General features: G+C 48.0%; 1 protein-coding gene across 1 annotated transcript; it reads left to right on the top strand.

The window, feature by feature from the left end:
- The first annotated feature begins 412 nt into the window (after positions 1–412).
- On the top strand, positions 413–10,350 carry LOC133241719 (pregnancy-associated glycoprotein 2-like). The gene is made up of 9 exons (XM_061407644.1): positions 413–475; positions 1,389–1,506; positions 1,601–1,719; positions 2,839–3,032; positions 3,942–4,034; positions 6,934–7,078; positions 7,187–7,267; positions 9,143–9,247; positions 10,261–10,350. The coding sequence occupies exons 1-9, from the start codon at positions 413–415 to the stop codon at positions 10,348–10,350; spliced, it is 1,008 nt and encodes a 335-aa protein (XP_061263628.1).
- The last annotated feature ends 666 nt before the right edge of the window (positions 10,351–11,016 follow it).

Here is an 11,016-nt window from a genome sequence, read left to right as displayed (position 1 = left end):
TGGGGTCGCAAAGAGTTGGACACAACTGAGTGACTGAACTGATGATTAAACAGCAGAACCTGTATTCAGATGGAGGTCTCTGACATGGTCTTTGCATGGTATTCTGATAAAAAGATGATACACATAAAAATGCCTGGAAAATATACAGTACCCTTATAATACCAGGTATGGCAGTCATACTATAACACAGACAGCTGACTGCTGCTTCTTCATTTCCTTTTCTGCATGCTTGGTGGAAGAATCCCTCTAATGAAGATGAAGACCATGCGAGAAACTCTCATGGAAAAAAAAAAAACTTGCTGAACAATTTCCTGGAGGAACAAGCTTACCACCTGTCCCAGAATTCCTTTCATGACCAGAAATTCTTATCTCAACCCCTGAAGAATTTAATGGATGTGAGTATATTCGGAGGATGGTACTCCACAGCGCCCCCTGGTGCTCTGGCCTAGCACTGGGGCTCACCTGGAGGTGCCAGGTGGGATGTTGGGGCTGGGGCTCCTGCAGGAGGCAGAAACGGTGGGGAACAAGGACCCCATTCCCAGAGGAGAAGGCACTCTCATCCTCTACTCTTGGGCTGTGTTGGCTGGGCCCAGGATTATTAGCTAGCTGGTGAACACCCATTTCTGTGCCAAAGATATTAGTTTGAGGGAGATTGTTCTTTCTGAAAGAAGTGAGCCATTGAGTTACAGATAAAGGGTGAACTATAACCAATCAAAAGATAAAGCCAACTGTACATCAAGTGTGAAACCCCAGGCAGAGAAAGTTTATCCTCTTAAGATCCAGGAATGATAATAGTAAAAATGTACTGAGCCAATAAGGCACTTGAGGACGTAATAACCTGACACTATATTCATAGTTATTGACTTTAGAAAAAGTCTTACTTCTTCTTCACGAATGCACAGGCCATCCTTAGATAGAGGCAAAGAGTAAATACATGTCAAATGGAAGGGCCACCTGTGTGGTGTATATGGGACGTGGTCTGAGTTTAGAGGGAGTGGCCTGGGGGTGACCTGGGAGGACCACATGGAGAAGGAGGCACTCAGACTGGGGCTTGAAGAAGAGGCTGCAGAGTTTTTCAGATGAAGTCAGTGGACTGCCCTGGGGCTCCAGTAGTTATGACTCCGGGCTTCCAGTGCAGGAGGTGCTGCTTCAATACCTCGTCGTGAAGCTAATATCCCACATGCTGCAGAGCACAGGGCGGGGGGGGGGGTGGTGGGGTGGGGCGGGGCAGGGGAGATCAAATGCAGACACCCTTGTGAACAAAGCCTGTTAGCTGCATAGCATTTGGAAGATGATCTCAGGACACATGTGACACCCAGAGGGAGACAGCAGTGTGGGAACTGAGGGGAGCCAGATCTGCACTGACCCACCCTCTTTGGCTCCCATAGCTAGCCTATTTTGGTAACATCACCATTGGAACATCCACTAAGGAGTTCCAGGTCCTCTTTGAAACTGGCTCATCTAAACTGTGGGTGCCTTCCATCAACTGTTCCAGTCCTGCCTGTTGTGAGTACCCACCCCTCACCCCATCTTGTACTCACCTTCCCACCCCCTTCTCTACCCTTGGCAACTGACAGACACTCATCTCTTGGGTCTGCAGATACACATATTACCTTCAACCCTCAAGAGTCCTCCACCTTCTGGTATACAAACAAGTCCTTCAACATCATCTACGGATCTGGGAGGATGAGCTCAGATCTTGGTTATGACACCATTCAGGTAACATGGCAACAGAAGCTGAGTCAGGACTGGCTTGGGAACGACCACTGCTTACACCTCAGGACCCTGTTCCTAGGGAGACAGCACCCTTGCTGACACACAAATTCCCAGAGTGACTAATTCAGAGAGGGGCCTGGAGTGTGGACTTGCAGCTCCTTTGCCCATGAGAAGCTCAAGGTTCATTTTGTTGGGAGCAGGGAGAGATGAGGAAAAAGCACCCACTTTCATATTTTCAGACTGAGCTGGGCACTTTCTTGCAAATAACTGGTTTAATCCTGCAACAACCTCACACAGCAGGTACTATGATTAGCTCCATGATACAGATGAGGGAACTGAAGTGCAGAGACCAAGGGTCTGGCCAAGGTCACACATCTGGTAAGTAGTAGAGCTGGTCTGCCCAGTCATGACTCAAATTGGTGTGGGGTGTTTGGGGAGAGGACAAAAGTGATCTGGGTCCTCTGGGGGAAGTCTGGGGCTTCAGGTATCCAGCCTGGGAAAGCAGAGGTCACAGATGTAGGAGGGGCCTGATAAATGGTTTCTCACTCTGTTGGGCTTTTGAGAATCTAATAAAAGCTATGATCTGCTTCCTCCAAAGTACCTGAGTATTCCACCACCCACCCCTCCCCCCCACACAAATAGACATACCCAAGTGCATGTTTCCCAGGCAGAGTTTTCATAAGAACCCTTCCAGTGACATTGTATAATGGACTTCTGTCTTCTGGGCAGATGTAGAATCCACAATGCACCTCAATGAATTCTGTCCATTTCTGCTATCAGATCATAGTGATGCCAAAGAGAAGGCTACCCTGCACTCTATGCATTTTGTCCACAAGGGGGAACCGCTTGGTCCTGAGTCTTGATTGAGCCATATGTACAGAAGGCATGAGGTCAACTTGACTCATTCAGATGATGTTTGCCAGAGGAGCAGCTGTTGTTAAATACACAGCCCCACACAAATGGAACCTGAATTCTTGTCACAGCTTGGTCTCACCATCTGAGATTAAGTGAGGCCAAGGCCAGGTCTCAGCTATTCTCTGTGATTCTAATGCTATTGCCATACCAACTTGTCTCAGCCCCACTTCCCAAACCATGATGTTGGAACACTCTCCTCTTCCACAGATTGGCAACCTTGTTAGCACTGCCCAGCCATTTGGCCTGAGCCTGGAGAAGTTCGGTTTCAGTCATGTGCGCTTTGATGGCATCCTGGGCTTGAGATACCCCAGCTTCCCCACCCCAGAGATAACCCCCATCTTTGACAACCTGGAGGAACAAGGTGTCATTTCTGAGCCTGTCTTTGCCTTCTACTTGAGCACGTAAGTCTGAGCTGGACAAGCTCTCTCTTCAAATTAGCTGTAAGATGCTTGCAGTTATGTGAAAAATTATAGACCACCTTTTTCCTGACGGATAGTCTAGCCCATGGAAACTGTGACCCCAAGGTCACATCTGGCCCCACCACTGGTTTTTGTAAATAAAACTTTATTGAAACACAACTGTGCTTGTGGGCTCAAGGGCAGCAGCTTGGTCCATGGGGATGGAGGGAAGAGAGAGCAATGATAGATGTCAGGAAATGGGTTGGAGGAAAAGAGAATAGGATTTTCTGAGGGACTTGATATGGAAGAAAAGAGAGGGATGGCGGGAATGTTTCCTTCCTTGCTAACATTTCACTGGGAGCCCAGGATGAGCTACACAGTTTGCAGGAGCCAGTGCAAAATGAAACTGTTGGACCCCTTGTTCAACAAGTATTAGGAATTTAAAGACAGGGTGACAGAGGTGAGGGGCCTGCTGAATATGGGGCCTCATGGGTAGTACATCATGGATGGTGCAGGTCACACATCAGTGAAGCCGACCCTGGGTGCCCCTGAACCCATGCCCTTGGTGACTTCAGGACTTGGCTTTTCTGAAAAATGACAGTTTAGGTAAGGAAAATGCCAGACCCCTCCAGCATGGTGTACCCTGAGGGGATCTGGGAGCACTCAGGTCACTGGAGAGGACCAGGCTCTCTTTAGAAGCCCAGTCAGTTTGCCCAGCTTTGAACCTCTTCTGTGCCACTCATTGGTTGGTGACCATCTTTGGTTGGGTTCTCAATCCTTCTGAACCTCAACTTCTGCATCTATAAAATGGGGACTCTAGTAGTGCCTCTGATGGGTGGACAAGCCCAGCCCTCACACAGTGCCTGGCAATTTCTCTCCTCCAGAAAGCCCCTCTCTTCCTTCTCACGACAGCCAGAAGGAGAGTGGCAGTGTGGTGATGATTGATGGAGTGGACCACGCCGACTACAATGGAGAGCCCAACTGGGTACCAGTGACCAAAGCTGGGTACTGGCAGATAGCCATGGACAGGCAAGCCTCTCCCTCTGAGGGTCACCGCAAGTGATGCTCTCACACGTGTGCATGGACACATGCTGACATAAACATGCTCTCAGACACTTTGTCAAACACCCAAACCTACACTGCACCCCACAGACACACATACAAGCACACAGAGAGATACAGATGCACACACACAGAGACATACATACAAACACACAGAGACACACAGATGCACACACAGGCACAGATACAAACATGCACAAGCAGACAGGTACACACACAGATACACATACACAGACACACACAGATACACACACAAACACACACACAGACATATACAAACACACAAACACACACAGAGACATATACAAACACACACACAAACACACAGAGACACACAGATGCACACACAGGTACAGATACAAACACATACAAGCAGACAGATACAAACACACACAGACACACACACAGACACACACATACAGATAACACACACACAGACACACATACACAGATACACACACAGATACACACACACACAGATACACACAGATACACACACAGATACATACACACAGACACACACACAGATACAAACACGCACACAAACACAGATACACACACAGAAATACAAACACACACACAAACACACAGAGACACACAGATGCACACACAGGCACTGATACAAGCACACACAAGCAGACAGATATACACACACAGACACACAGACACACACACAGATACACACACGCAGACACACATAAACAGACACACACACACAGACACACACACAGATACACACACACAGATACACACACACAAACACACACACAGATGTATACAAACACACAGAGACACACAGATGCACACACAGGCACAGATACAAACACACACAAGCAGACAATACACACACACGGATACACACACACAAACACACACACAGATGTATACAAATACACACACAAACACACAGAGACACACAGATGCACACACAGGCACAGATACAAACACACACAAGCAGACAGATACACACACACACAGACACACGCACACAGACACACAAACACAGATACACACACACAGATATACACACATAGAAACACACACACAGACAGATACAAACATACACACAAACACACAGAGACACACAGATGCACACACAGGCATAGATATAAACACACACAAGCAGACAGATACGTACACACACAGACATATACAAACACACACACAAACACAGATACACACAGACAGACACACAAACACACACACAAACACAGATACACACAAAGACACACACAGACACACACACATAGACACACACAGACACACAGACACAGACACACACACACACATAGACACACACAGACACACAGACACAGACACACACACACATAGACACACACACAGACACACAAACACAGATACACACAGACACACACTCAGACACACACACACAGACATACACACAGACATACACACATAGACACATACACAGATGCACACACACAAACATAGACATACACACAGACACACACAGAGGCACAGATATAAACACACACAAGCAGACAGACACACACACAGACACACAAACATACACATAAACACAGACACACACCCATGGGTTCATAATCACCACAGCCTCCTGCAGAGACTTCTCACCAGGTCCTGAGATGATCCAGAGAGGACTGGGCAGCCCGGGGAGGGCTGCACTCACTGTGCTGTGAGGCAGGGAGCATGGCTTGAGTGAACAGAGGATCACAAGAGTTTCATCATAGGGTTGTGATAAGATGACCAACTGTCCAGGGTTACCGGGACCAAGCGAGTTCTCAGCACATAGAATAGGCAGTTAAAAAAACAAAGTCCTGAAAAAAATGGGGAAAACTGATCTCCTTTGGGAGAAGTTAGTCAGTTGGAGTTAGTCAGTTAGTCAGTCACCAGTGGAGAGAGGTTGACCGCAGTCTTGAGACCTGAGAGCAACTCATAAAAAGAGATATCCCATGTAACCGTAGCTCTCCACCCCACATACTGGGCACACGGTGGGGCAAGGGCTGTGACTTACAGAATCAGGAAGCTGGGTTCCAGAAGTGGCTGAGAACAAGGGGCAATAATTGAGGAGATTCTATGTGATACTCTCAGAGAAAAACTGAGCTGTCCTTTGGAGGTCCTCTGGGCTAGCTTGGGCATCCCCTGGCCAGGGCCTCAGTGTCTGAGCCTGGTGAGGAGCCAGTGCTGGGAGACAATCTCTCCCAGGGAGCCTGTGTCGCCCCCACCACCACTCTAAGCATCTGTTGCCCCAGGGAACCTCCATTTTCACTATGTTGGTTGACCCATCATTGGTCAGAAACCAGATACAGGTCTCTGGGTGTTCATCATTCATTTTTTCAATTATTCATTCATTCCTTCAACAAACATTGTGCATCCACTCTGTGCCAGGCACTTTAGTGAGGCAATGAGAATAAAACTTGCCCTAATATTTAGTAAGGCATATGTACATGAAATGACTCACACACATAGTGAATTACCACTTTGGTGCATGCTAGACATGAGGAAGAGTCTAGAGAGAGTGACCAAGACAGGAGACTAATCTACTTCAGGGGAAAGACTTCCCTAAAAATGTGGCAATTAAGCTGGAACCTGGAAAACGAGGAGAAATTAGCTAGACAAAGGTGATGGTGGTCTTCTAAGAAGGGCGACAAGAACCTGTCAAAGCCCTGAGGAGTGAAAGGGCCTGGTGGTTTCAAGTACTGCATTCAAGGATGTCAAAGAAGGTGACACGACCAGAGCAAAGGAAAAGAGTCAGGGCAAGAGCTGAAGCTCTGACTGTTCAGGAGACTTTCAGGGAGGGGACAGTTGTGGGGGAGACTCAGAGTGACCCTGGTGCACGCTTTGTCCCACTGTCTCCCAGCATCTCCATGAACGGGATGGTGATTCGTTGTTCCGGTGGATGTCAGGCCCTTGTGGACACTGGGACCTCTTTGCTGATTGGCCCAAGTAGAGTGGTTACCAACATCCAGAAACTCATCGATGCTATTGCCTCCAAGGATCACAAGGTGAAGGGTCATGCCACAGGGTCACTCCTGGTCTCCTTGCATACCAAGGATCAGCAGGACCAACCTCCCACCTCCCTCTTTCTCTTACAGCATGTGGTTTCATGTTAGAGCATTGGGGCTCTGCCTCCTTTCATCTTCACGATCAACGGCACTGACTACCCTGTGCCCCCTCAAATCTATATTCGGCAGGTGAGGGGCCAATCCTGTGGGCTGGCTCTCAAACCTGGGACTTGCAGGAATCCTCTTTGGGCTGCTGCTGGGAGGAGGGCGCCCTCTGCAGGCAAAGTCACACCATTGCAGATGTTGCTGAGCCCCTGTGGCTGGGCCAGTGCCTCCCACAAAACCAACCACGTGATTAAGAGTAAAGGACAGTCTGGCACATCTATCCTCTGGAAAGAAATGCGGAGACACCATCCCATGCTGGCATGATACCTGGCATAAGGAGAAGGGAACGCTAAAGTCCTCTGCCCTCAAAAGGCTTCAGTTCAACCAAAGCCTTCAAAGGGATAAACCTGGAAAATCAGCTCTAGCAATCTGTGAAATAGGCCATGTGACAAGGAGGATGGCTGGGGACAGTCCCAATGTGCTGTCCCACCATGGGGGTTGACAGTCTCCCTTCCCTTCTCACAGTTGTCCTGGTTTGGATGTTAACCTACCTGGTTACCCCAGTCCTCAGCTACAACTTCTCCTTGCTAAGCCCCAGTTCTCCCCTCTGTGAGTTGGGGTACCCGACCCCTCTGTGGGGAGGTTGGATGCTAAGGTGAATAAAGGGTGCACAGTGACTGCACAGCTCTGGCACAAGGTTAAGACTTAATGTCAGCTCCCTATGGGAGTTCAGAGCAGGCTGGCAGGCTCAAAGAAGGCTTTGAGGAAAAGAGGAAATTTCAGTAATTCTAAACCCCCAGCCTCATGGAGGCATAGGAAGCCTGCTTGTGTTGAGGCAACACTATACTGGATTCCATGCACATGGTACCCCCTGGGGTTGTGCAAAGGGGTGCTGGGGGCACATTAAGGGTGATGAGGTCTACAGACGAAGGGGGCATCAGGGTAAGTCACTGAACTCAACCTCGAGTGCCACGGAGGGTAAGAGTATGTCCAGGAAGGCTTCCTGAGTGCAGTATAAAGAACAAGTTGTGGGTCCTGCTATATTTAAGATGGATAAACAACAACGACCTACTGTGTAGCCCTGGAACTCTGCTCAATGTTATGTGGCAGCCTGGATGGGGAACCTTGGGGGAGAAAGGCTACATGTATATGTATGGCTGATTCCTTGTACTGTCCACCTGAAGCTCACGATATTGTTATTTGGCTATAAAATAACAATATAAAATCAAATTGTATTTCCTCATCACCTGAGGAAGTGGGGTACACCCAAGAACAAGAAGGGCCAAGACATGTGGTTGTCATGAGGCAGGGGGATACGGGAAAGGAGGATTAGGAGTTTGGGCTTATTAAATGAAACCATATAGAGGATGGATAAACAACAAAGTATTAAAATAAAAAATGTTTAAGAAGAGAACAGTTTGTGGTGAAGAGAGAGAAAACAGGCATTCTCTGCAGAGTAAACTGTGAGTGGAGGTGAGAAGGGAAGAAACAGCAGAGCATGAGGGGAGCTACAGGACACTCTTGGTCTTTTAAAAAAATGATTGAAGTATTGATTTTTTAGTGCTGCATTAAGTTCTGCTGCAAAGCAAAGTGACTCAGTTATACATATACATATATATATTTTTTCATATTGTTTTCCATTGCAATTTATCACAGGATATTGCATATAGTTCCCACTGTTATACAGTAATACTTTGTTGTTTATCCATCCTCTATATTAGTTTTTATTTAATAATCCCAAACTCCCAATCCTCCTTTCCCATACCCACCTGCCTCATGGCAACCACATGTCTTGGCCCTTCTTGTTCTTCGCTGTACCCCACTTCCTCAGGTGCTGAGAGAACCACTTGATTCTTACCTAAGGAGGGAAATGAAACCAAAAAGTATGCCGGGTCTGGATATCGACAGGGGTGGCAGGTAGTGGCCCAGGGTGATTGATGTGTGTTTCTGTCTCCCCAGAGTTCTCAGAACGTCTGTATTAGCAGCATTCGAGGGGGCACAGAGGGCTTGCATCCCACGGAGACCTGGATCCTGGGTGACGTCTTCCTGAGGTTGTATTTCTCAGTTTGTGAAACAACAGGGTTGGCCTGGCTCCTGCAGTGTAAATGCTGTGGCTGTTCAGGAATCAGGCAGGCCCACTCCAAACACACATTCTCTCAACTCAGTGCATACCTGCCAGGGATGCTGGTAAACTATGTTTGAAGCTCTGCAAGCCCTATTCTCAGTAAAGAATAAAGGATTCATCTCAATGATGCTGATATGAATGGGTGCCTCTCTTTGGGTAGCAGAGGTGGATCGTATCTGGGCAGGACCTAGAATCAAGTCTGAACTACTAGTGAGAGAAGCCCAACTCCAACTGACTTCAAGGAAAGGGGAGGCTTATTGGAAGGATACTGGGGATCCGGGATCTGGGACACAGGATCCAGAGCAGATCCAAAGATCTCAGGGACTGGATCCAAGAAATCAGAAGCCATCAGCTCACAGTTTGACATCCTCACTCTTTCTCTTCGATTCTCTTAGCCTGACAACTTTCTTCCCTCAGGCTTCTACACCTACTGAAGGACTCTGCAGTTTGCCCCAGGGCTTTATATCTCTAAAGCATCTAGTCAGTATGGAAAGAAACTCAGAAGGCATCAGAGCTCCAGGGAGGGATCTGATTGACCCAACTCAGATCTTGAGTCCAGTTCTGGACCAATTGTATTGGTCGGGGCATGGAGTCCTATAATTGGCCCTAGCATGGTCATGTGGCCCTGACCCTGCACCAAATGTGATTGACATTTTACTCCAGAATCACATGACTAGAGATAGAGAGGCAGCCACAAAGGAAGTGTCAGGGGGAGGTTCTAGACCGTGGAAGAGTTTATGGTTGCCCCACTAACTCCATCACCTCCTCATTCAGAGAGATGGTAAGGGGTAATAAAATTATACTGTATTCTTGCCATTCTGGAGGAACATTGGCAGTGGCCTTCTGCTGCAGGGAGATCTGGGTAAGGCCCTTTACACTGAGATGGTTCCCTTCTCTTTCTCCACCCCAATCACCAGCTCTCTTCCACCCACACCTGCTTTGTCCTTTCCAGTGCCACTTTGCAAGTGACAGCCCCGTGTGGATTCCTGAACCATCCCCCTCCTCCAGGGTCCAGCAATCTCCTACCTTTGACCTCCAGTGATGCTGGGGAGGATGCCATTCATGTAAATGGGGGAATCCAGGGTGCACAGAGCCCTCAGCCTCTCTGAGCTTCTTTCACGGGCAGAGCCACAAACCATTTGGTTCAAGCTGCCATGGTTTGCTAGTTTTAGAGTAGAAGTATCACTTTTTCCCATTTGGAGACCCTAGGCAGAGGCCCAGGCTGGGGACAGCAGGGTCAGAGTCAGATCCAGAATAGAGAAGGAGCAGGAAAGAATAAATAAGGTGGAAAACACAGTTATCTTTTCTTTCAGTACAAATTTACTAAGCACCTACTATGTGCTAGGTGCTGTGGTGGAACCCAGGGATAGAGAGCTGGGCTAGGAACTTACCTCCAAGTCATGGAGACAGATAAAGGGACAACTCCCAACTGGGAGGGCCAGATGGAGAAAATAACGATAGTGTGGATGGGAGGCCAGAGGAGTAAAGGGCTTCCTCTTGAGGAAGACAAGGAAAGGCTGGCATAGGGTGAGGGGATGGGTGTTGACTTTAGGCTTGTCACTCTGATCCTGAAACACACCCTTAAACCCTGAAGTTACTATCTGTGTGCAGCTTGGCCATATGTCCTGGGTACATGTGCCTGGCCACTTTGGGAATGCCCTGGGTTATGAGCGACATGCAGGGAGTGAAAGAGGTCCAGTTGCAGAGC

The sequence above is a fragment of the Bos javanicus genome, chromosome 29 (genome assembly GCF_032452875.1).
Source record: "Bos javanicus breed banteng chromosome 29, ARS-OSU_banteng_1.0, whole genome shotgun sequence".
In the NCBI taxonomy this organism is placed as follows: Eukaryota; Metazoa; Chordata; class Mammalia; order Artiodactyla; family Bovidae; genus Bos; species Bos javanicus.
Note: the sequence above shows the minus strand (reverse complement) of the source record. Positions and strands in the feature narration are given on the sequence as shown.

Excerpts from the sequence above, each read along its gene's own strand:
- LOC133241719 (XM_061407644.1), top strand. The coding sequence starts at position 413 with ATGGTACTCCACAGCGCCCCCTGGTGCTCTGGCCTAGCACTGGGGCTC. Across the intron at positions 476-1,388 it reads GGCTCACCTGGAGGTGCCAG|CTAGCCTATTTTGGTAACAT; the intron begins GTGGGATGTTGG and ends TGGCTCCCATAG. Across the intron at positions 1,720-2,838 it reads TTGGTTATGACACCATTCAG|ATTGGCAACCTTGTTAGCAC; the intron begins GTAACATGGCAA and ends CCTCTTCCACAG.